The following is a 26,608-nucleotide window of genomic DNA, read 5'->3' as shown; positions in this document are numbered from 1 at the left end:
TGCCCATTTTTACAGAAACAGTGCATTTGTGATCTAATCAATTCCATACTTCTTTGTGCTTCACTTCTGCTAGTTCTTTTTAAATAATGTTGTGCTGTAGATATATTTGTGAGGATATTGGAAAAGCCTCTTTGTTTTTAGAGGATGTATCTAGCATATACATTTATTTGAAAGGTGTATAATTTAGAATTGTCCATCAGTAAAAGTTGAAGATGAATTTGTGTGTCCTTCTCTTTTGCATTTCTTGAGCTTAGCAGAATGCAGTTTGTACATTGGTTATATGCCTCTCTCTGTTCTGTTGGACACAATACCTTCCTATCCAAAAAGGGAGGTCTTTGATTCAAGTTGACGAGCTAAAATCTGAGTAAATCACGGTGTGACCTGTAGAAACATACTTTATCTTCCTTCTCTCGATATGGTGATAAGCTTCTGATGTTTTTTCTCCTGTTCTTCTTTTCTTTTCTTTTCTTTCCCCCATTTGCAGTGTTCTATTTAGGTGAGTGTTTTAATTTTTTGAGCCTTTTTTTGTTCCTCCAAAAGTACTTGTACATTGTTTTAAGAAAATCTCAGACTTGGAGCGCTTTTCAGAGCTTTTGTCAAGTTCCATCATATATAAAGTTTATTTTGGTTTCTGTGAAACTTTTTCATCCATGTGAAATAAAACCATTCTGTAAATACATAAGGTAACATTTGTTGCAGTTTTTATTTGCTGTATGATGTTGTTGAGCTTGTTTGGCTTAAAAAGCAGAAGTAAACCGTTCTTATGTGATGGCTGGTCTTTTCCCTTGATTTTGTGCTTTCTTGTATAGTAAGGGTTCAACTCAATAATTTATGATCTGTCTTCGCTTTTAGGTCCTACATTGCCTCGGCAGAATTCACAGCTCCCCTCTCAAGTACAAAATGGACCATCACAAGAAGAACTGGAAATCCAGAGGAGGTATGGTATTAAAAGCAAACAGCTGTTCAATTAAAGAATGTAGCCCTCACTAATGATGAGAAATTAAGTGTCAAGCACTTACAATTACTCTGTTGCATTAGGCCAGCATTTGTGTGCCTGCAGCTTTCCTGTGTAACAACTTGGTAGCTAGATCCCTTTTCCTGATCTCCACCCCTTCAAACAATGCAATTGCTATTGGCCTGTCATGAAAGAGTTGAAGATGAGTTGGGAAGCCTTAGAAGATTTCACTGCTGTAATTTTCAGCCAGACTAATTAATTTTCCAGTGGCTGTTGTGTCTTCAGTTTTTGACACATGCTTATGAAAGCAGCAAGGAAGGGAGGAAGTTTTAACCTTTAGAAGTAGAGAATTCAATCATCATGGAGAATGACAGTTTTTCTTCCTGAATGTGGACGCACTAGATCAAAATACTGTATTGAAAAGCTTGTTCACCTTTGTACTATATTAGTTCTTTAGCAATGAAACCTTAATTTTCTGCCTTTAGTGTATAAATTTATGGAACGTTCAGTAGTTTAACTTTCAGCTGTAGCAATACTAATTATATCTGTGCTGCCCTCAGGGAGTAGTCCATGTTCCCCTGACCAGTGGCGTTCCTCCAAGCTAAGCTGTTCCTTCAATGTGAAGCCACTGTACCCTGTCCCATGCCCTGTGGGATATTTTTCTGACCCATAGCATTTTTAACACGTGAGGTTTTTCAGTTTCTATTGCTACATATCGATTATGTGCCCGGGTTCTGAGGACAAACTTTCTAGTTGCTGTATTCCTGCTTTTGTTGTGTGGCGGTATGAGTTAACTGCTGTAGGCTGAGTGTCTGGGATATGGGTACGTGAAATGGCAAAGTCTTCTAGGATAGCACCATCAGACTGGGTTAAGTGAAAACAGCAAGACCTTGGGCTGTCTCAAGTATGCTGCCAGTGGTGCAATCCTGGATTATTTTACCATCAAAATACTCCCAAGGAGATTAGCTGTTCCCTTTCAGCAGGGATGCTGGGAGTGATTTAGGTCACATGCAGTACAGATGCAGGGAACAGGCTCCTTGAATAAATAGAAAGTGGTCCAGATTGATGGTGTATATGCATTTAATAGCTTTCAGTGGTAACTGAAAAAAATATTTTAATACATTGGATCTAGTTGGGACTGACATTTTCTCTATTTTGCATTTAGTTCCTTTATGCAGAGGTGAGCAGAACCAGATTGCTAATGTTGGGATAACTCATAGATCTGACAAACTAGCAATACATATTGAACAAAGATTTGGCATAAAAATTGATCGTATTTGGCCATCTCTTTTCTGCAGTGTGTTCTTAAATCTGAGCAGGGATCACTTTATTTGAAGGTTCCCTTGTTTAAAAACAAATAGCAAGAAGCTCATTACAAATCTGCCTGTTTGATGTGTTTATGTGCAAGTCTGCCGTCATGATAAAGGTCTTTTGTGTCACTTCTTTTGACAGACTTTTAAAAAGCTTTTTTCTTTTGATATTTTTTCTGTTCCACAGTAGTGGCTTTTAATATGTTTATTTCCCATCTGTTCCTTTAGAAGCCTGCATTAATTGAAACTTAGAATGCTGAAATACTTTTCAGAGAAGCATTGTAGGTAGAAGTCTCTTCAGAAAAAAGTGCTGCCCTGTATGAAGTGCTCTGCAAGTCTCTTGAAATTTTTGTGTGTAGAGGGCATATTGGCATTCTTATAATTTCACTTTCTCCTTTGATCAGTCTGCTCTGCTTGTTTTCATCTAATGTAACGCCCTCTTCGAAGCCTGGTCCTGGTTTTAGTTTGTTTTTCCCCTGCAAAAGGACAGTGAACTGGAATGAGTTGTTTACTCATGTTGCTAGCCAGATTGTCTGTGGAAAGACTATTTCTGTTGTGTCATTAAGCCTAAGAAGAACATGTAATTCCGTTAAAACGTTTCACAAATGCGTCTCTGGTCTCTTTACTACTGTAACTGTATGGTTGTAATACAGTTCAATTAACTTCAAGCCAGAACTTCTCTTCTGTAGTAACTGTCTTTCAGTTCTCAGACTGTAATAATGATAGTCTTAATACCATAATGTAGAGAGTAAGTAAATAGTTGGGAAGAAAAGGCTTAGGAATATATTACCACTAATACATCTACAAGTGACATTTCCACTCTCACTAAAGGGTAAAGGCAGTGTGGGCAGAACTGAATGCTGTGGGGAACGGTAAGACTACAGGGAATGCAAAAGAAGGGAATAAATGTTACTGTGTAGGAAGGAACACGGGGCCTGTAACGGATCGGTGGAAAGGCAGGCTTTGCTGAGTCTGCCTGTGAAATGTGTCTCCGGGGTGGGGGTTTTGTGTAAGATGTGGCTTGGTAATAGTTGTCTTTAAGTGCTGGTCTCATAGCCCTCCCCTTGGGTGTACCTGGATTCAGTAACGTTTGACAGACTGCCACTTAAAGTTCAGGAAATTTATTTTTTTTAAAAAAATTATTCTAAGCCTGAGAAAAATGTGCTTACATAAAAACCGAAGTTGAAAAAAGCGCTCTATGGAGGTCATCTAGTCCAACCCTTTGCTCAAAGCAGGACTGATTTCAAAGGTAAATTATGTGGCTTGTAGCTTCAGGGCTTTCCTAGGCACAAATGGAAATGTTTCTTCTGAAGTGTTTCACCAAAGGAGTGACTGGTGAAGAATGATATGTTAAAGAGAGATCTGATGTTTTCTTTCACTTTTATAATCAGTGTTCAAGAATCTTGGCAAGATGGGGAACTAAAGAAATAAATCAAATCGTTGCCAACTAAAGTGTACTATTTTGGTTTAGAGATTTTTCTCTATTTTAGAAAGCATTTAGATGCCTTACATTTTGTGTAAAAGTGCTAAAGTAGTAATACTCCTCTTTTATTTTGCTGCAGAGCTTGTTACTTGAATATTTGCATCGTTTACTGTGCAGTGAAACAATCTGTAAAATCACTAGGACCAGATGTACAGTCTGAAACACTGAGGTTTTTAGGAGCCAAGATCACACAGGTGGTGATCAATGAAATAATTTTTTCTGGTGAATTGGTAACTTTGTTGCTGTCTTGAGAAACCTTAACACATGGTCTATGCTTTCCTTCTCAGTGAGTACTTGAAGATAACTGTAATTTTCCTTAACTTGCACTCATTTTAAGTACAGTAATAACAAGCTTAGAAACACTTCAGCTTCCATTTTCAATTCTCAAAAATGAAGGGATTTTTTTGTTATATGGATTATTTTTCATTTTGTCAGAGCGATAGTCAGGCAGTGTTTATAAATTCCACTGATTGTTTGATAATGAGCCAACTTCATTTGACATATGTATTTGTTAACTTCAGTTACTTAATGTCAAATACCATTTTTAAATGTAAGATTAGTTCATGGCATGCCTGTGTGTACTACTCGTGCATGTAAATTTACCTTCTCTTCCAGCCATGACAAATATATTGCCAGAAATATGAGTCACTGAGTTGGTATCTAATATGACACTTGGGAATTTAATGAGTTAATGTTTATAAATAACTTCAAAATCAACACTGCTTTATAAATAAAGAGACCAAGAACACCAGAAACAGAGAAAGCATATAGATTGTAAAGAATAATGAAGGTATACAAGCCACCTGTTGTCCTTCATGGACGTAGTGGACCAAAACTTGACCGACTTCTGTCGTAAGTACTTGAGAGTGTTAGAAGTTTGCAAAATGCAGGTGGAATATTAGGGGGGGTTGTAATTGTTAAATATTTCTAGTTTGCTTACACTTTTGGTTTATTTCGTGGATTGGGATGATACCATTAAAGAAAACTTGGTGTGTGACTGTGCTAGAAAGTAGTATTGATACGGTGTGGTTTTCATAGTATCTTTTGGAAGGCTTCTTAGTTTTAGATAGTGCGAATTCAGAGGCTGACAAGGGTAGCAGTTATGCAGTTGTTTAAGCAGGAATGCTTTTCCTTTCACAGAGTAAAAGTGGTTTTTCTGAGATTTGGCTAATTTAATTTTTTAGCTACAGTACAATAATCCATCCATCCCCCCCCCCCCCCCCCCCCAATCAGTAATTATTACATATATAATTCCTGAACTGTTTTTGAAAATGTGTGGAAAAACTGAGAGAAAAAAACCCTGCATCACACAATTCAGTAGCCATGTAGCTACAGTAATTTAAAGGAAGGAAAGTTTGCCCGTGACTTTCTGTCCCTGGTAGCCTGGTTTCTACCGATCTCCCACAGCCTGTGACCTTTCCGTAGTTAGTGGCCAGATGTAATGTTTCCAGTTTTCCTTTGCTTTTGAAATTGTGCCATTAATCCAACAGTTTATTTTGAGGAAGCAGGGTTTCTTTGAAAGCATGTGGATTGATTATAACTAAGCAAACAGTTCTAGTCTGTATCTAGAGATACGCCTGTAAATATGGTACAGCAGTTGGCTTTTTGGTTTAGGATGTAAAAGTGCTCAGTAGAATACAGTCACATTGATTGTTTTGTGTGCTGTGTTACAAAATCTGCATGAAGGTCTCATCCCAGAGACGTGGTTTAGATGGAATCAAAGGGGTTTTTTAATGCTTAAGCTAAGGGTTTCCAGCAGATCAAAGTTAGATCAGTGTAAACTTTTGAAGTTGAGCTTGCTGAGGTAGTTTCGTGGGACAGCCTGCAGCCTCTTGGATGTTCTAGCATCTGCATTGCATACTAGAACAGGAGACACAGGGAGCCAGAAGCAAAAAGACCCATCAGTCAGTGTTGTTTGTCTCATTCTAAAGACTTAGTGGTTTTTTTACTTGACCTCACAGTTTCTGGAAAACGAAGTTCTGGTATAATAATGACTTTTTTTGTTTTTAAGTGCCTCTCCTTTTCTTTCCATTCAGAGTTTCTTCCCATTCACAGTAAAGTTTTCCTTAGTTTTGTCAAGTCGAGCTTTCAGAGGGTTAATAACTGGCTTTATGGAGAGGTAATGGGTGCTGGCAGATGCTGGGTAACAGTGACATGTTTAGCAGGCTGGGAAGAGCACTCTTCCGTTAAGCAGCCTTGATTACATTGGCAAAATTGCTTTGAAATCTTAACCTTTCTGCAAAATTTCATTTCTGTGGGGTTTTTTTTCTGTTTAATGCAACACACGAAATTTGGATTAGAAACATTTCTACAGTTTTCCAGGTTTCTGGTTATTGTGGTGCCCTTTTATGAAATTAGTTCTGTCCTGACCGCACTCACTGGAATATACCATGGAGAGGGAGTTGCCAATGAAAGTAGTGTTTTCTGCTACTGAAATTCTTACTTTTTTTCTAAAATTTTATGTGCACGTATGACTGCCTGCAATCTGCCGTCTGCTAGAAAAGTTCCAGTGTTCTGTTAGTTTACGTAATATATTGAAAAGATCAAGGTGAGGAAAACTAGGCTTGATGAGATTTGATCAAAGAGCACTAATAGATCCCTTTGATAGAACTGCTGTATCTAATAACCTTTAGGTTTATGATTGCCTCTTCATGTCTTTATCATGGTGACTGGTTACTGGTTTTTGCTTGACTGATACCTTGTTCTTTTAGCTTTTTATTTTCAACTAATGCAGGTTGAACTTAGAAAAGCTTGTTAGACCTTAAATCCCTCTCAATCAAGGAAATGAGAGCCTGTTAGTTTGATTTTGGTAATGTGAAAAGATTTAGACTACTTTTGAAGGAAAGAGTAATTAACCAGGTAAAACATAGCACAGTAAACTGTACCTAGATAATTATTTTTTTTGCCAAAGCAGAAAGGCTGTTTATGTGGTATTCCTGGGCTTTAGTAAAGCATTTGACAGATACCAAGAGGGAATTTCCTAGTTAGGGTGGAAGGGAAGAGATTGCTGTGGATGTGTGAAGAGCATAGGAGCAGGCGGTTCCTCCTGCGTCAGTGGGGCTGGGAACAATCAAATTTTATTTGGTGTTTTGCTGAACAAAGCAAGTCCTTGCTGCTGATGCAAGCTGAGATACATGCATACGAAGGAGAACAGGGGGAGTTGAATGATGTTGCAGATTTTGATGACCAAAATGGAATGAGAAATAATGGGTAGCAGGTGTCCTGGTTTTAAGCATCTTGAGGGGAAAAGCCATCAACCTGTAGACCAAATACTGGCGTTCAGGATGTCTTAATACTAGATTACGGGGAAAAGCAAATTGACAGTGGAAGTGTTATACCATGGGAAATGGCTAGTATGACATCTAATTTGCTTAGCGTTTCAAAATTGTGATACATGTAATCAGTTAAATGCCTTTCTAATTTTGCATTAAATTAGCTGTAACGTGTTCTTTGATGCAATTTTTTTAAAAAGACATTATTTGAAATAGTCTCACCTTTCACTACTGCGTAAAGAACTGGAGGTCCACCTCTGTTGAAGCTGGAAGTAATTGTCAGTGCCAGAGCATATACATAAACTCACTTCACAAACCTCTTGCCTTTTGAACTGTTGAACTTCTGCAGATCTTCAAAGTGTCTGTTTCTTGCTCATTTTATCAAGTTGACTAGCTCTTGTCTGGGTTTCTCTGAAATGAGGTACAGTATGCTCAGGTAGAAGCTGTTGGGACCAACTAGCACTTGAAAAAAAACAAAGCTAACTTGGTGAGAGTTTTAGTAAGAGCATATAGCAAGAATTCAGTTTAGATGATGCAAAGTGAAGTTCATGCAACTGAGAGCACTTAGGAAGATATGAACAGGTTAAATATTGATCACTTCTGCTGAAGTTATGTTGTTACGAGGTTATGTGAATCAAGTGTACTTTTTATTCATTAAGATTCTCGGTCTCAATGGAGGCTGCCTGTGTTTGATGGAAATTTGCAACCTGTATTGACATGATTTAGATTGTTTTCTCTTTGTAACTGAATCAAGAACTTTGAGGGGTGGGTGGTGGTGGTGGTGTCTGTTCATTCCATGGTACATAAGTATTAATGTGTAGGCCCTTTGGTTACATATTCAGTAGATAGACTTGACCATACAAGAGAATGAGTTCTGTGGTAAAGGCTGAATTTTTGAATGATGAATAAATATTTAATATTAGAGATGGAAGAGCAAGTTTGACATTGATATTCAGTTTTTATTATTCAGATAAGCTCCTGAAAATTTGAGGTGCCATAGCACACGCACCTTTTCCTTTTCTGAACTTGTGCAGAAGATGATCAGAGAGGATTAAGGCATTAAACTACAACTGGCAGCTGAGTTCAAAACAGCATGTTATAGCGCTTATCAGTTTTGGGGTTTTTTTTCACCTCCCATAAACAGTTTTAACAGTGATAAAGTAGGTTGACTGTATTTAGTTAAATTGATGCCCATGGAGTGCGTGCCATTCCTTGCAGTCACAAGGTAGCTGCTCTTCTGTAGACGACAACGTGCTTCAGATGGAGCTGAGGTCACCCTGCATCTGGTGCTGGTGCCTCTAGCTCAGCTACGCATTGTGTAGCCTGTTTGCAGCCAGCTGCTCTGTTTGTTGCAGTGACTCAGTGGTGGGAGGAGGAGAGCCGTCATGTGAGATGTATTCTAGTGAGTAGTGACTGTTGGATTAGATAATGCTATCTGTGCCCACATGCTGGGGCATGGAAGAGTGGTGCAAGTGCTCAGGGCAGCCCTGAAAGCCTAGGCGGACTGAGGCACCAGGGCTGGAATACTACAGGCATTTTCTCATAGCGCTACTCGTTGCAATGCAACTTTAAAAACTGGTGAATGTATTTTAATGTTTGAACATACTTTTAATATTTATTTAATTGGTAAGTGTAAGTTTAATAGCCAGACCAACAACACAGTTTGAACAACTCCATTGGTTTGGATTGATGAATCCAGATGTAATTATAGTTGCTATTATACACTTACCTTCAGTTCTTTGACACGGTAGCGTTATTCCTAGATTTCTTCTTTATGCTGGGTTATAAAACTTAATTTTATTTTTAAAAAAAGTGATGCACAGAATGAAAGATGCAGACGTTGAATACCTTTGTATCATCACATTTGGTTTCTTATACAGAATGTCATAATGGTAACTTTCAGAATAGTTAGTGCAAAATATATTACTGTAACACTTTAAGCTAGCAGCAGTCTAGCAACCTTTGTGTTGCCTTTTGGGTGTCATCCTTTTGTCTGTCTTCCACCATCCCACTACTGTTTGTTTTAGAATAGGTAACAGCATAAGCAAGAAACTATTTTTCAAAAAAAGCAAAGAACACCATGTGAGAGACAGACCTGAAAATCTCCCCTCAAGAGAATCTCTTTTGTGATTTTTAATTCCATGTTATTTTTTTAGTGGCTCAAGTGATGTTTTTTGGTTCCTCTTTCAATACACTCATCTTATTAGTGATTTTTTTCTCCTTCCTTTGTGGTGGTGTATCTTTGAGCAGACAAAACAAGGTTAATATTCCTATTGATCTTTGAGTGATTTGATGCCCTGCTTTGACACTTAAGTTTTTCAGCCAAGAAAGAACGGAATATGACATTGCTGTGTTCATAAATGATGACTAACAGCTGTCAGATACTATGTATTATCTGCCTGCAGCTGATCAATGCAGTAATTACTTCAGTCAGGTCTGTTCCTCAAGGTACTTTTTCTGCAGGCTTTGTCTTGCATCTTTGTCTTCTACAGTGAGTTTTAAAGTTAAATACTTCAAACGAGTTTCTGTTCGTCCTGGAATGTCTATAAGCTCAGTGCCTGTTGAATTTGGATATGACACATAGATGCTTTTGTCTGTACTGATCATGGAAATACCTCCATCTTTAATGTATCTGGCTTCATGACAAGAAGCCTTTTGGGTTTGTGGCTGAATTCTGTTATTCAGTTGATATATGGTTGTCTTGGTGCGGTTTCCTATCATCTTTTCAGGAAAAAAATTAATGGCTTGATCTCACATCCAAGAGCAAAGCAAGCCAGTGTTAGAATTCTGAAGATTTATGTGAATGTACTGAGAATCTTCACTTGGGGAAGCAAGGTGACCTGCCAGAGCAGACAGCTATTTGCTTTTGCAGACTGTTTCAGCAATGAATTTGTTAACTTTCAGGGTTTTTTTTCTCTTGGTGCCCTTGTCACAGCACTCTGTTTTTTGACACTGAGAGCTGCTTAATGCTGAGGCATACTTTCTCTGGTGGAATGACAGTCTTTCTACAGAGACACTTGCAGTAACTCTTCTGCAGATGACCAAGGTACAGCCTTAAATGTGAATAAGTGCTCCAGAAAGGACAGGTTATCTCTGGCTGTTATGCCTGCTCTGACAGAATATTGTTTTACCAGTAAACATTGAAGTTTCTTGACCTAGTTGAGATCTTTGTTTTCCCTTCAGCCCATGTAGTAATGGCCATATTTTAAGATAATTTTTTGAGGTTTCAGTTCTTTAGATTAACTGTGTCTTTAGCAACCAGAGGATCTCTGTCAGTCATTCACCTCCAAGAGCAGAAGCTAAAACAACCGCCTATTTCTTCCCATTTGCCTCCCACCTCCAAAACAACAGATCTAAAGGGAATGGATAGTATTCATTTGGGATGGCTTCCTTATTGCCTGGCTGGCCAACAACACTAGTTGTTCAACGTAGCTATGTAACATGCTAGAGGCATAATAGAAAATGATCTCTCTATACCTGTGGTATTGGCTCATTTCATGTAACATCAAGAGCTGAGACAGTAGCACTCTTGAATTGTTACACCCTTTTATGATCTGATTCAGAACAAACTAGGAAGGCTTTGTGTGTACCTGGGAAAATCAACTGCAATTCTGGTTTCCTGTCGTCATGTATGAGAAATTCTAAACATTTCACTCACAGAGCGTGGTTTGGTGGTTGGTTTTTTTTTTTTTCAGCAGGGATGCAACAGTGTGTACTTAACTCTGCTCATATTTTTTCTTTCTCCTTGTGTTATTTCCAAGAATGTGGTCATGCTCCTAATTCTTGGCTGCTCAAAAAACTGCAGGATTAATGCTGATAGTTAAGTCACAAGTTAGTATTACAAATATGATTCTTTCTTCATCCTCTGACAATACCTCCTCATACCTTCTTAACTGCACAAAAGTGTAAGGGCAGGAGGGGAAATAATTTTAAAAGCTGCAGTATTAAATTGCAATATTTTTGTTGCAGTATTGAACCCAATTGTTGCAGTGTGTCACCCAAAACACTCGAAAGAAATTTCCTAAAATACTTTTAGCATGAAACAAATTAAAATCCAGAAGGTTTCACTAATAGGATATGTGATAAAGCTAGCGGCTATTCTGAAGTTGACTCTTTGAGTCTAAACCCATGTCTTACTGCCTTGAGTATGACTGACGTGCTATACAGTTTTATAGCAGTCTCAGCTATTCAATGTAAATTAACTCTTAAATTCTAGTAATCCATACTTTTAAAATAATTAGACTCACTTTGCTTTAACATAATGAGCATTTCACTATAAGCCAGCTTTCTGGGGCATTTTCAGTATGTCTAGCTCTTTCAAAAGTTGACTCATATACTGGGCTTTTGAAGGCAGAAAGATTTTCATGTATTGCTTTCACAATGGTCTTGAACATTCCCATGCTTTAGAACATGCTTTAATTGATGTGTAATGACTCTTCTTAATCTACTAATGCTTTTGCATAATATAATTTTGATCTCTAACAAAATTTTAAAATAAAATCACATTATCTAATGCTAACTAAACAAAACCAGAGGGATTTATTGCAAACAAATTTATCCTTTTTTTGATAAACACAGTAAGTTCTCAATCTTTTTTAAGCTACAACTCTAACACTTGTTAAGCTGTAGTTCTTTCTTAGTTTACAAAATTCATCCTTGCTCATTAAGTTGTGTTAAAGCAACTCGATTGCGTTATGGGCATACTGATCTTTTGACCTGTGTCACTTTTGGCTTTCTATTGGAAAGGATTGTTAAAATGACTGTAAAAATGTAGTGGGTTGTGGTTGTGTGGGTTTTGTTTGGGTTTGTTTGCTTTTCCTTGTTGACAAAGGGATGCTTCAGCAATATATAATGAGAATAAGCTTAAAATTATTCTCGGCAGTGATGTATTTAATCTCCTGTATCTTACTGCATGGAAATTTCGTGTAAGATAAATGTTTGGAAGGTATTTTGCTGCCCTCTCTTGGTAGAGCGTTTGCATTGTAAGCAAAGTGCTCAACTTGTTCATAGCTTTTATTTGCACGTATCAAAAAATTCTGGTTTTGTTACTTTATTTCCTTAAGAAATAGAAAATGAGGGTTCATTTACAAAAATAAAACGTTAAATACTGAGTCACTTGATATTTATTTAGTAATGAGAACTTTTTTAATTCAGGCCCTGTGTAGGTTAAAGTGGTTATCTCACTACAGTCTTTTATCTGTATCTTAGCAGGTGGCCAATACAGTTTATGTTGATTGACTGAAGTATTTTTTTGATTCAGATTAAATTTAAAGCATACAAACACTTAGGTACATTTTGTTATGACAGGTGGGTATTGTGTGTCTCTGTAGGTCTTGGAGGAGGAGAAAACCCTCCAAAAGTCTCACATATTTATTGACACATATTAGGAGAACTGGGAAGTTCCAAGCAAACAGTTTGATTTAGGCATATGTCATGGTTTAACCTCAACTGGTAACTAATTACCATGCAGCTGCTTGCTCGCCATCCTGTCCCACCCCTCGCAGTGCAATGGGGAGGAGAATTGGAAACAGATAAAACCCATGGGTTGAGTTAAGAACAATTAAATAATTGCAATAAAATATAATAATACCAGTAGTTGTGGTGAAAAGCAGAGGGGGGGGGCAGGAAGAGACCAAACAAGTGATGCACAGTACAGTCGCTCGCCACCCGCTGACCGATGCCCAGCCTGTCCCTGAGCAGTGGTCAGCAGCCCCCGGCCAACTCCCCCCAGTTTATACACTGAGCGCGATGCTCTATGGTATGGAATATCCCTCTGGTTAGTTCGGGTCAGCTGTCCTGGCTCTGCTCCCTCCCGGCTGCTTGTGCGTCTGCTCACTGGCAGGGATGGGAATCTTGAAGAGTCTTTGGTTTAGAGTAAGCACTACTTAGCAACAACTAAAGCCATCAGTGTGTTATCAACATTATTGTCACACTAAATCCAAAACACAGCACTGTTCCAGCTACTGAGAAGAAAACTTAGCCTGTCCCAGCTGTGAAATTAGGGCAGTATACATCTTAGGCTTTAGCTAAAATTGCAGGTAATTACATGCCATATATAGAGAGTATATATTTATGTACACTCCCACCCCCAATTCCCCCTGTATGTCATACATATGTATAGACATATGTGCACTTAACGCCTCTCAATAGTTAGAAGAGCTTTAGGTAAAACTCTTCCGGGCCAGGGCAAACACCTGAAATACTTCCTTCTGCTACTCTCCCATCCTCTGGGCATTTTTGGTTCAGTGGCTTCTTGTGCATGATGCAATTTCTGTCTTCTAAATGAGCTCCCATGATTTGCTTTTTTGTGTTTTGGGGTTGGTTTGTTATTGTTTTGTTTTTCTGCTGGGGGCTTTTTGCTGCTTTTCTTTTGAATTGCTTTGGCAAGGAGTTCCATAGCTCATCTGCTTGATGTGCAGAGGTGTTCTTTTGTTTTGAGCTTTGCTGTCTTTGGTTGCACCAAATCTTTCTTCCCACCTGTTGTGTTAGGATGTCCTCATCACTCGGAATTTTATAGACCTCCAGTTGCCTTGTCCAGAATGCAGAATTCCAGCTTCTTTAGTTAGTTTTTTTTTTTAATGGAAAGTGTTTGGTACATTTGTTCATAGCATTGCTGCTCTTTGAACCTTTTCAGTTCTGCTATTTTCCCCATTTTGAGGTGGGAACAGAGAATATGGGGTTTGTGAAACAAGGTGATGGTATTTCCTATACTGTTCTGTACTCCCTCCTAATGTGTAGCATCTGGATTACGTTTTTGAACAGAACACGTCAGTGAATGAATGTTGTCATAGACTGTCATAACCCTAATAGCTCACTCCTGAGTCAGTAGTCCACTTGAAGTCCAGCATTTCGTATATGAATTCAACAGATTTTCCTCTCTCCCCTACATCACTTCAGTTATATCTCAGTTGGATTTTTTTATTGCCTAGTTACTTGGAATTAGAAGATCCATCAGTACTTCTTCATAGTCTGCCATCTCATCCTTGCAATCCTAAATAACTTAGTATTAAGGAGCTTAGTCAAGAGCACCTTGCTGTTTCTTTTCCAGGTTGCTTATGAAAATATGAAATGGCACAGCTTTTGGTATGGCTTATTGCAGAACTGCTTTGGTGACGCTGCTCTTACGCTAGAAGTGACCTATATTGAGGTTCTATTTCTGTAAAGAAGTGAAGAACTTAAGAAAAAGAAAATTTAAATATCTGGCAGCTGCTTCATGTGTTGTTAAACCCAGTGAATTGATACTTTCTTGTTTTATAAACTAAATATAACACGAAATGTTTATAACCTCAAATGCCTTATCTACACTCTAGTTTTAGGATCAGTAGCGTGTACATTTCCAGGTAGAATATGTGCATTACTGGCATATGAATGAAAAAGAACGAACAACAGAAAGCTGCTTTGGGGTCTGTAAATGTTGACTTTTGCTCTGAACGGCCTTTTAGCTACAAACATACGTGCATCCACCTCTCCTTTACAAAAAAAGAGCCTAAGATGACCAAGCTGAAGTTAGCCATGGTGAAACACTGCTTTCCTCTAATAATAGATTTTATCTGAGGGAAAAAGAACACAAAACTAATTTTGTACAATACAGAGCAAGCAAAAATGTAATACCAAAGATCTTTTTAATATCTCTTTTGGAGCTTAAATTTTTGTGGGTTTTATTGTATTCTCTTGATACTTTGTAGAAATCTTCTACTGATTCCAAATATGTATCAAGTCAATTACCAGACTTTTTGGTGGACTTCAGAAGCTAAAACCCCAAACATTTAGCAAGCTGAGTTGCAGCCCTGATTGCTTAGTGACTGTCATTACAGCTTTTTTATATGGGAGAGCAGGAACTGAAGGGAGAACTGATGCAGGAGCAGAATTATTTTGCTGCTTCTGGGGATACTGGGTAAGAAGTTCAGTAGGAAAAAGTCCTTTTGCTGTATATAACCAGAGCTTAATTGCTTATAGCAATTATGAAATTTCAGTATCTTACCAGTACTGGGTTGTTTTGTTTTTTTTTTCATAAAGGAAAAACATTGGCCTGAAAGAGGATGGACTTCAGTAGTAACAGTGCATGGGCTGGAGTTTCCAGTTCTGCCAGTATTTTCTGGATGCGAATGGGAGTGAAATAGCTGGTTCCCTTCATTTTCAGACTTCAGATTTATATGGCTCTAAGCATATAGTATAGAATTACCTGTGACCTTTTCAAATAAGATTGCCCAGTGGCAGTCTATAGAAAACACATATCTCGTGCCTTAGGATGTCAAAATTTAGGTCTCCTTTTTGCCTTATAGTTAAAAGCTGGCTGTGCTTTGTATTTGTTGAGAAGCTATCTTCGGTTTGCATGTGAAGCTTGACAGGAAAAAACATGGCTGTGCACTTCATATACTAGTTTTCCTTTTTAAATGTCATGGGTTTTTTTTGAAAATCAGAATTCAAACAGGATGATAACTAACCGCATTTTCAGTGAAATGTACTGACAGGAACATACTGGCCACCGCTTTGAGGAGGATGTGCTGATTTTTGTGTTAGTAGTGAGTTCCCCAAAGAGATAAAAAAGCTTTGAATAATCAAAAAATGTATTTTAGCCAACTTAGAAACATGTTTCTTTTTCTAAATACAACTTAAAAGAAACCCCAAAACTAAAGAAAATAGAAACCAAGTTGAGGAATAAAAGCGAAAGGGTTGTTTACAGCCTTTCCCGCTGTATTATAGCAGGAAAGTCTGTCCTTTCAGCCAGCCTAGTGGCTTTGGCAGCAAATTTTGCATGATTCCTTCTTACTCTTAGGAAGTTCTTTATATTTTCTTTGCCTGGCTTTTACTTGTTTTCCTCCTTTCCACATCTTCCTCCTCTTTGCTTTCCTTTGCAAAGACTCCCATGAGATGGAAACTATTCAGCTCCCTGCACTGTTTCCTTGGCTGCTGCCCCCTGGTTTTTTTTCTGACCTGTCCTGTTTTCTCCTGCCATCAGGGTGTTCCCATCTTGATGCCAGTTAAGTTATATGTGCATGTAGTATTATGCAGGTGGAGAGGGACATGTGTACCTTTTGATGCTTCTGTAAAATTTGAATAAATACTAGCTGACTCTAGTTTATCCAAAAAATGTAATTTGTTTGAGGATGGTCTTTTTCAATGAGTATTTGTGTTACTGTTATTTCACTGTACTTTTATTCGCTGCCTTGAGTATAAAATACCATGCAAAGAACTAATGTAACTCCATATCCTGAACTGGGAAGATTGTATCAGTCAGTAAGTTATCAACAGCAGCTTTCTATTCTTACCTCTTGAAAGCTGTCTCAGAACGTTAAATTAGTTAAGAGGAAATTGGATATATGATTCTTTTTACTGTAAACATAATAAAACTATTATCCAGCTCAGAAAAATGACATGTAGAGTTAAGAGTTTTTTGTAGGTACAAATGCTGTGCTTTTGTTCTTGCTGGTGCAGAGATTGTTGATTAGTTTCTCTTCTTGTCCTCTAATGGTTGCTTGATATTTCTGGTTTTCACTTTGCAGCTTAGTCTTTTTCCTTTTTTCACGATTGTAGACAGTTGCAAGAGCAACAGAGGCAAAAGGAGCTGGAACGGGAAAGGCTGGATCGTGAAAGAATGGAACGGGAGAGGCTGGAGAGAGAGAGGCTAGAAAGGGAAAGACTTGAAAGAGAGCGCCTAGAACAGGAGCAACTGGAGAGAGAACGGCAAGAAAGGGAACGGCAAGAGCGCCTAGAAAGGGAGAGACAAGAGAAGGAGAGGCAGGATCGAGAAAGACTTGAACGACTTGAACGGGAAAGGCAAGAAAGAGAACGGCAAGAACAGTTGGAAAGGGAACAATTGGAATGGGAGAGAGAGAGAAGAATTGCAAATGCTGGTAAGAATTTCAAAACCGAGTGTATTCAAGTACCAGACTGCTCTTTATGTGTTTGGGTGATGGAGTGGGAGAAGCAACAAAGGGTAGTGAGTACAGTTGTGTAACAACAGTCAGTATTGCAGGCTTCTGGAATTGCTGCTTTTTCTTTCTTTTTTTTTTTTTTTTTAATGGCAAGAAGTCCCTAGAGCTTTGACTTTCCTGTCGTTATTTTTCATTAACTCTGAAATAATTTTTTTTTTGCACTACTTGCTCACTCCATTGCTTGAAGAACTTGAATCGTATTGGGCACATCCAACATTGGTTAAAGTATGATGAGTTAAAATTTCTAAATGTCATATCATTGTTTGCTCTATTGAACAAGATGTATTCTAATTACGCAATTTGGGGGGAAAAGCTGCAACCTAAACATATCAGGTGGAGTGTGTGCATGTAGAAGGTATGTAACTGTATAAGGCAAAGTAATAGTGCGAGAAATGCCTTTCAGTATGAAGTCTTGCTTAATTTATCATTGTAGTAGCATTTCAGTGAAATGTGTTGTATGTATTTGTAGGTAAGATAATGCACTGCCTGCGGAAATGTGTCCAGTGATAACTGAAAGCTTTCTCATTTTGGTAATACCATGGAACATTAGTCAAGCACTTGGTTGTTCTGTAATAACAAACTCAATTTATGTAGGTCAGGTCATGGTAAAAGTCAAGGAATACTATGTAAGAGCTAGTTATTTTAGAGCAGAGGATTTTTGGTCTTTTTATTCCCAGTACTTTGAAGTTTGCGATGGAGCTTTTTCTGGGGAAGAGAAAGATGATATTTGCTGCCTATGGTATGAGGTTTTTTTCATGGAGTTGAAACAAATGTTAAGATCACTACACTTGCTTGCAGTTTGCAACCAAACAAGAAGATAAAAGCTGATAAAAGTCTAATTAATCAACGCTATATCTAATCCATCTCAGAGATGGGGTTTGAGAAAAATTACTGCAGAACGTACTTGTAAATTCAAATGTTGGCACAAAAATAGTTGTTTAAATTTTAAAGCAGCTGTTGATAATATGTAAAACTTTCCTAACAGTATTTTCACTTGTGCCTAATCCTCTGGTACTAACTATAGTCTACATTTATACATTTTGTTTGAATGCTGGTTTTGTTGCTTCATTAGCTCCCTTTTTCTCTTTCTCCTTTTTTTATCCTGCCTTTGCTGCTGCTTTCCATCTTCTGTCCAGCTCCATCTTTCGACAGCTCCCCGTATAGCACTCCACTTCCTGAATACTCCAGTTGCCAGCCTCCTTCAGCACCTCCTCCATCATATGCAAAAGCAGTCTCGGCACCAATGTCAGAGGCCACACCGGAGTATGCTGTAGTGACTTCTGCACCACCGACTTCCACTCCCCCTACACCGCCTCTAAGGCACTCTGCATCACGTTTTGCTACATCTTTAGGCTCAGCTTTCCACCCTGTTCTCCCCCATTACGCTACGGTTCCTCGTCCGCTGAACAAAAGTTCTCGGCCCCCTTCTCCTGTCAATGCCCTGGCGACTTTGCCTCCAAATACAAAGCCTGTTGCCTGGTCCGCGCCCAGTTTTGCCCCCCTTCCCCCGTCTCCTCCAGTAATGATAAGCAGTCCACCAGGCAAAGCTACTGGTCCAAGACCTGTCCTCCCAGTGTCAGCTTCTAATCCAGTGACCCAAATGTCCACGTCTCCTACGGCTCCTAACGGGCTTCCTGAAAACCTGGCTTATCCGGTTCCTTCACCTTCTACCTCAGGTCCAACTCCGCCTCCGCCACCTCCTCCCCCCCTACTGCCTTCCTTTCCGCCTCTGTCACTGTCTGGACCTCAAGCTTCTCCTTCTCCCAACTCCCCGAATGCCTCGACTCCCTCATCCAAGCCTAGTGTTCTCCCTTCTCCCTCTGCAGCTACCCCTGCCTCTGTTGAGAACTCTCTAAACTCTGTGCTGGGAGACTCCTCTGCTTCTGAGCCAGTCTTGCAGGCAGCCTCTCAGCCGATTGAACCTACGACCCAGCAGGGTAAGGCTTTCTGTTATTGCTACTAATGCACTAATCAGGAATGCAGTCGAAACCAATTGGTATCAAAGCCCGTAACTGCCTTGAAGAATTAATACAATGCTTCCAAAGTTGCAGTGATCTTAATACCACAAGGAAATACCATTTGGAAAACTGGGGTAAGGGAAACTTTAAAGCTCCGTGGGTAACAGCTGGCGTTCCGTGGCCTGTCGTAAGTAAAATTCAGATTTCCTAAGCTCTCACCTGTTGAGAACAGAGCTTGTTGAATACTAGCTTGGTAAATCTTGCACTGTTAGTTTATTTGGAGCAGGCAGCGTTGTTAGTTTCCTAATGGCAGCCAACATGGAGGAACATATATGTGGCTTTGGACATGTGAGTGACCTTAAGTGAGGAATGATCTGAACCACTTTGACGCTCCGTTTAGTTTCAGATTTAGAAAGTGGTATGTAACACCTACAGCATTTCTTTCTGGACGGTGGTTGTATTTCGATACACGGCTGTACACGTGCATATATGTAGAGGCAAGTCTTCCTGTGGTATTCTACCAGCGTAGCAGAAAAGACTTTAGAAAAAAAAAAAGTTTGGTTAAGCAGGTGACAGTCTTAATGAACACTCTACAAATACGATGGAAATGTGTTTTATGTGGGTGTCAATGTCTTTGTTAACCTGAATCCTGCTTTTATACTGATTTAGTAGACATAAGTCTTAGTCCGTAAGTCTGCAGTAGGTCAGCTAAAGGTTTGGGCAGAGGGGCTCCTGGGGGATGAGCAGGCAGCGGCTTCATCGCACACAAGCCGTGCAGAGTAGATCCTGTTTATACCTTCTTGTCTTCAGTGAAGGTGTGAGCTACTCTGGGATGGAGTGGAAATAGGGTGGCCTCACCGGTATCAGCGTGGAATATGAGTGTGCGCTTGGGTGGTGAGTGACGTCAGGAGAGTTAAAAAGGCTTTTTTAGATTTACACAGTGCTTAGCGGAGTAGGAAGCCAGGAAGACTCATGTATGCAGTTCCTGCCTGTAGACATTGTTTAAGGTAGTGGTGCAGCATTTTTAGTAGCTCATGGCAGTTTGGGCGAAGCAGGGGGGAGGATGTGTGGGGCTGTTTTCTTAGTCACAATTTCTTAAACTGTTCCTATAATAACAACACAGTGATCATCAGAATATTCTTTCTTCAGAACACATTTTGTGTTGCATATCAATGTGAATTTAAAGCGTTATAGGAATCATAGATTAAAAAAATAGAAGAGCTTGTTCCCATCCGCTTAAAATACGTCAGTCTTCTAACTCACTAATTAGTGTTTTTCTTAAATTATTGGAGTTGATTCCTGGAATGTTTTTAAGAGGAAGGTTTTTTTATACACCTTAGAAATTAGCATTGAAACTCAAACAATTCAAGGGTTCAGATATTTGGGTGGAGTGTTAAATGCTCGTTAGTACAGTTTAGAGTCATGCTGTGTTTAGCACCGTTTGGACACACAGTATTGTTGCTGTGCGGTATGACACTCGTGCCTTACTTGGCTCTCTGGGAAAGTTTTGCCTGTTTCCCGGTGTAAGATTCTTCTTGGTTGCAGCACAGAACCTGACTGGAGGGGTTTTGTATGTAAATGTCTCTGAAACTGTCTGATCTCTCATAGCACGCTATGTAATATTTTCAGTGGATTTAATAAGAATGCTTCTCTCCTCCTGAAACTTGCCGTGTTTTCTTGCCTGTAATAAGGACCCTTACCAGTATTAGCGTCTCATACACTGAGCAAAAGAACCAGTATTTCAATGGAAAGATGATCTTCCTTTTCTAAATCCTTAATAGGCTATTTGTTTTCTTTTTGATACTAGGTGTTGTCCAAGGGCCACCTGCACCTCCTCCCCCACCCCCCCTACCCCCTGGCCCAGCTCAGTCTTCAGTAGCAGCCCCACCTCCTCCTGGCCCACCACCACCACCTCCGCTTCCACCTTCAGGGCCTCCGCCGCCACCACCACCACCTCCTCCACTTCCTAGCCAAGCTCCTCCTGTTCCCCTTCCGCCTCCTGCTCCCCCCCTCCCTGCCTCTGGATTTTCAGTGGGATTTGTGCCCGAAGAAAATCGCCCTTTAACTGGACTTGCAGCTGCACTTGCTGGAGCCAAACTTAGGAAAGTCTCACGGGTAAATACAACTCTTGTTTCTTTTCACAATTCCTGTTTCTAAATCCTGCATTCCTGAACTGGTTGTAATTTTTGTTCAAGATGAATAGCAGTATCAAGACTTTTGGGGTACGCTTAATTCATTAATAAAAAAGCTTTACAGGATGTACTACCAGCCCATCACATTCTTTATACAGTTTTTTCTTTCTCATGTGAACTTTGCTTCTTCCATTAAGTCGGCTATCATTTTATTTGCACTTCTGCTGTTATTTTGTGTATTATGAAGGGTGAAGACTCCTCCAGTTCAAGTGGAGGAGGAGGAGGCTCTGCTTCATCTAAAACAGACGGTGGCCGTGGAAATGGACCACTTCCCTTGGGAGGCAGTGGGTTGATGGAAGAAATGAGTGCCCTGCTGGCCAGGAGGTAAGGAGCTGTTTCTGCTATGCTCCAGCTGCTTAGTCATCATAGAGGTAGGATTTTGGGTGCCAGTTTGCAGCTGGCTAAGGATCAAATAAACATCGGCTTGCTCATGTGGTTGCTTTGTGAAGTTGATAAACTGGCTATTCATAAAATGTTTACTTGAGTGTAACTCAGTACTTCTGTGTAAGTCTTTGTGCTGCAGTAGGGGAGGGGGTATAGACTTCATGAGGAGAAAGAATTACACGCTTGCTTTGGTGGGAGGGCTTTGTCCCTGAAAATATTTTGAAAGTACTTTATAAAATGCTAGTTTTCAATTATCTAGCTGTCTTTAATTACACTAAACAACATTTTCACATCTTAAAGCCGTGATGATCTTGGTAACTTTTGCCTCTGCTTATAGGAGAAGAATTGCTGAAAAGGGATCAACAGAATCAGAGCAGAAAGAAGATAAAACTGTGAGTTGAGAAATATTATATACTTTACAATGTTCAGTACTAGATTATGAGAGAGATTCTAATGGTGTACATGAGAGTATATTTATACTTTACTCTCTCTGTATGTATATACACACACATAACCACCACTTTGTGAAGTGCCTAGTGCATGCACATTTTCTACATACAATTGAGCAGAACCATTTAAATCTATATAAAAAGTGAAATAAATATGTAAACAGTTGAGATTAATCTGTTAGATTCACAAGAGTCAAAGGTGGTGTTTTTTTCTCTCTCTTCCTCCTCCCCCCTTCTCCCCCCTTCTCCCTCTCTCCTCCTTTTTAATCAGGAAGAATCAGAGTCTTCAACTTCTAAGGTTTCTTCAACAAGCACACCTGGTAAGTAGCACAGGTTTGTGAACTCTGACTCTATAATGCTGAGCCCTAACGACAAGTCTTAGTCAGCTGTGCTGAATTTTGGAGCCTCCTGCTTCTGCCATGATTACAGCCCGGCATTTTGCTGTAGAATGGTTCCTGGTGCAGAAATGTTTCAGAAGATGGCAGATAAAATGAACGTTCACTGGAGCACTGCACTCTGTATAGGGTCCTCCTGCGTCGAGCCCATGGGGCTGATGCATAGAAAGCAGTTGGTAGGGAATGTGAAAGCAAGTTGTCTCAGTCGTTGCAGGACACAAGTTGGGACAGAAGTTTATTTCCTTCAAAGCAGATGTACAAGACTGTCAGGCAGAAACAGTTGCCCCTTCCAGGTATTTTAGCAAAGATTCCCTCACGTGCCACGGTCCTTTCTGGATCACTGTAAGTGCATGGAGCAGAAATGCTTTAGCCATCATTCCTCTGCCGCGGTGTGCTGGGGGCAGTTTGCAGCTGCGTGGCCCACGCTTTTCCTGCGGTCAGTAAGGAAAGTTTACATCTCACCGGTTCTGTAGTTGGCCAGGAGGTATTGTCAGCACGCGTACGTATTCATACTGAAAACGCTTGTGCTTACAAGGACTCAAGTGATGCTCCAGACTTTCTTTTCCTGTCCTCAGTAGTACCTTCTTGTACTGCCTTAGCTTCCCTGGCCACCTCTCGCTATGTGCGTAAACAAGGGGGAGGATGTAGTGTATAACCTGCAGTTTGCCATCCCAAAAGGTACTGGGATGGTATGTACCAAAAGGTACAGATGTATGACCCTTGGATAATGTTGCTGTTTCAGCTAGATCAGAATTACCACATGGTCCTTGAGCAAGTGGCAGCCTTAGCAAAAATTCCTTAATTTTGCAGGTACAGCTAAAACAACTCCTATGGCAGAACAAGTCTTGAAGCATGTTATATCAAATTAAGCTTCAGCTTAAAACAACTTACTACTAGCCCTGGAAACCTGTAGTTGGCTGGGCTACTAGCCCTGGCAACCTGTAGTTGGCTGGGTCACAGGCTGTGCTAGCAGACTTGTGCAGTTCAGACCCTGTTGTTACTATCTAGCTGCGTCCCAGCGAATTCGTGGTCAGTATGGGACTCTGAAAGGTCATTTCTGTGGCTCAGGTTGCCCAGCTTAGCAGAACTGAGCAACCAAACAAATCCCAAATCTGAAATAGAGACAGATAAGGTCGGTGGCACACTGAGATCCTGAGTAAGTGGTGATAGTGTGAATTGTTATTACTCGCTACGGGAAGACTGAACGTGTACACATTGTAAGGAATGAAAACCTGGTTGATCCGTAAGGAATGAAGCATTATGGTGACAGGTATGTCCTGAGGAAGGCCTCAGGTGAGACCACTAAAGGTGCTGGTGATGGTGGGGGATGTCATTCACCGTGCAAGAACACAAACCAAACAGTCCTTAACTGAATAGTTTGCCTTGTTTGGGCTGTGATTTCTGTCTGTGCGCTGTTGACAAGCCAAGCTGCTCAATAAAGCTAGCTTTCACGTGTGTCTGGATCACTGTAATAAACTCATGATGTATAGTCAAAGTTTATTGGAGAAGTTTCTAAGCAGAACTGAAAGCAGGGTCCGTAATGGAAAGTGAAGGCGCTTTAAGCTTGACTGTAGGTTAGACCCTTGTGCCTATAGACTAGGCCCAGCGTGTAACGAAGCGCTTGTCCGTAGAGTCTAAGCTGGCCAGATGGGAGAGGAGATGCACAGTCAAACTTTACCTAGTATCACAGGTGGTAAGTAAGCTACAACCTCTTCTGGATCCCAGGGCAGTGTACCTTTAGTTTTGAATCTGTATATTTTGGAAGGGAAAAGTGATGTTTTGCAACTTTAAAAGTATCTTTTTGGGGACTAGGCTTTGGAAAATAGACACCTTGTTGCTGAGAGGTATTCTAGTTGTGTGAGGTTGTATCATCCCTGCTGTCACTTCGTTGAAATCAACGCTGAATTAATTTTATGTAACTCATTAACAGCTCAGGAAAGCTCCTTAGTTTAAAAACATCTTCCCCCAGTATTTGAAGCGGACTATATTGGGTTATAATTCCAGAATTCCATGTTTCACAACTGAAGCAATCAGGTACATGAAATGTAGACAGACTTTTTCCCAGTTGGATTAGGAATCAAATGGCGTTTACATCATCTAGAACAAAAGTGAGACTTTAGGATGCTATCACAACATAAATGGTAGTATGATTAAAAATAAGATGGACACAACTTACTTGTAGTTTAATATTGAAGGTATTTTAAGGAGGTAGTTTAATATCAAAGAACTAATGCAATGTAGTACCAAAAAAAAAAACCCAAGACCAACAGCTGACTTAAGTTGCCAGGTAATTGGAAGTTTCCTCACATAAATTACACACAAGTAGAAAAAGACAGGTTTTAATCTTCTCTCTGTGTTTTTCAGAACTAACAAGAAAGCCTTGGGAAAGAACAAATACAGTGAATGGAAGCAAGTCACCTGTTATCTCCAGGTACTCCCTTCTATACCAGATACCTTTTCCTTACGTTTGCTGTTGTTGCTCATGCTGCTAAAGCTACTGGACTAAAATAGCAAATATCACTTTAATAGTATTAAAAGCGAAATGTATGGGTTTAAATTTACTGCTGTGGAACTGCTCTTGGCAGGTTTAATTAGGAATCAAGAGTTGCTTTTGGAGAATGCTACTAAGTGAAATTTTTGATAATAAAGTCAAAAGTAAAACCCCAAAAGATTTCTTAACAGTTGCTGATGTGTAACTCCAATTATTAAGGTGTATGTTTGCCTAATTCTTTCTATTTCCTTATATTTTAATGTCTGAAATTTCTTGCAAGGGAAGACCAAATTCAGTGCTGTGACTCCTATGTCCAGTAGTAAACCTAGTGAATAGGTTTTGTCCTCTCCATTTCTGTACTGCGCATAGAACGGTTGTCTAGATACTTTAAGCCACCTTGGTAGGATTTGATTCTTTGATAATTCTTGGGAGCTGTCTCACACCAATCCAAGGACTTCATCCTACAGAAATGTGACAAGTATTATACATCCTTCACTGCATTAACCCATCTTTGGTAACGTGTCAGCTGGAACTTTGGTAGGCAGCGAGTGTTTCAGTAGACATTTCAGTAATGCAAAAGAGTGAAATGGCTGCTTTAGCAATTCTTTTTTTATTTTTCAAGGTACATTTAAGTGCCATTCACCTTAAGCAGAAGGCTTGTGGTTCATATTAGAATTACTGTATATTCTGTGTACAGAGGCTAAAGGATTCTGACCTGTGATAATTTGTCACAGTTACCCGAAGTTCTTGAGAGAACATGTTAAACTTGAGGGTGCTGTGTTGGAAATTTCTTGAATTCTCCTTAAAATTCTGGCCTGTTGGATACAGCTACACAAGATTTGGTGATAAGAGAAGAAAAACCAATTATTCTCTAAGTGGCAGGACGGGTGGTTGAGGTTGCCATTGAGGTCTTCAGTTCTGAAATGCAACACTAAGCACTCTCAGCAGGTACCAGTATCCTTGTCTGCCATTCAACTGAGTCCAGGAGCTTAAAATATCTGCAGCCTTCATTGTGGTTCTTTGCTTTAGTTTTTGTCAAAAAGCAGGTGACGTTGGTGGCAATGTCCTCTCTGCTATATTGTCAGCGTAGCAAAATACTGCTTTACCTTTAGCCTTGACTTCCCCCAGCTTCGTCCACTTCCCTCACTCCCCAGTAGGTCTTAACTGATTTAACCAACGTCTCTCTGTTTTCAAGGAGCTTGAGGTATTGATACGTGACATTGAGGGGGAACCTGTCACGGAAATAATTTGTGTAAGGAATCCTAAAGAGCATTTTAGATTTCATATTAAGACAGCTGTTGACCTGGCCCTTTGGCTATAGATACTCTATGGATAAGCAGTTGAAGAAAGGAAAGTGAAAGCCTTAATAAATAGGGCAGCCCTTCATATCAGACCCCTTTGGGGAGTCTGGGATGTCCTTAAGTCTCCATTCTACCTGTCCCTACAGCCAGAGCTTCCTGTAAATGGGTTTGTGCATTCTATTTCATTGATCTTGTTTCAGCAGGTGAAATTTAAAGATTTCTGAGGTCTGTTTAAACATGTTTTTTGAGGCATACAGGAGTATAGAGGAGTTTTGAGACTTACTGAGACCATCTCTCCATCAAGCCTTTGTCTTCAACCATCCAATGGAAAATGTTGATAGAATTCAGGTTGATGAGGGCCTCACTGGCTGTATACTTGAAAAGTACTTCCAAAATAATAATTCAGTGTTGATCAAACATCAGTATTATTTTCCAGTGTGGCCGTATCCTGCTGGAAGGTGTCATAACATACATTTTAAGACT

At 39.7% G+C, this 26,608-nt stretch overlaps 1 protein-coding gene across 10 annotated transcripts in view; it reads left to right on the top strand.

Moving 5' to 3' along the window:
- Positions 1-26,608, top strand: part of ENAH (ENAH actin regulator) — a 99,077-nt gene that overhangs the window by 60,687 nt on the left and 11,782 nt on the right. For 6 of the 10 annotated variants that reach the window (XM_040611690.1, XM_040611695.1, XM_040611694.1 and 3 more), the window contains exons 4-11: positions 853-937; positions 16,555-16,874; positions 18,092-18,892; positions 20,721-21,028; positions 21,293-21,429; positions 21,827-21,881; positions 22,210-22,258; positions 24,698-24,764. In XM_040611690.1, the coding sequence (XP_040467624.1) occupies positions 853-937; positions 16,555-16,874; positions 18,092-18,892; positions 20,721-21,028; positions 21,293-21,429; positions 21,827-21,881; positions 22,210-22,258; positions 24,698-24,764 (1,822 nt within the window). The remainder of the gene's footprint in view (positions 1-852; positions 938-16,554; positions 16,875-18,091; positions 18,893-20,720; positions 21,029-21,292; positions 21,430-21,826; positions 21,882-22,209; positions 22,259-24,697; positions 24,765-26,608) is intronic. The other 4 variants (XM_040611696.1, XM_040611697.1, XM_040611698.1 and 1 more) reach the window with 2 other exon arrangements.

Source organism: Falco naumanni, chromosome 12 (assembly GCF_017639655.2).
Source record: "Falco naumanni isolate bFalNau1 chromosome 12, bFalNau1.pat, whole genome shotgun sequence".
In the NCBI taxonomy this organism is placed as follows: domain Eukaryota; kingdom Metazoa; phylum Chordata; class Aves; order Falconiformes; family Falconidae; genus Falco; species Falco naumanni.
This window is presented reverse-complemented; position numbering and strand designations above follow the sequence as displayed.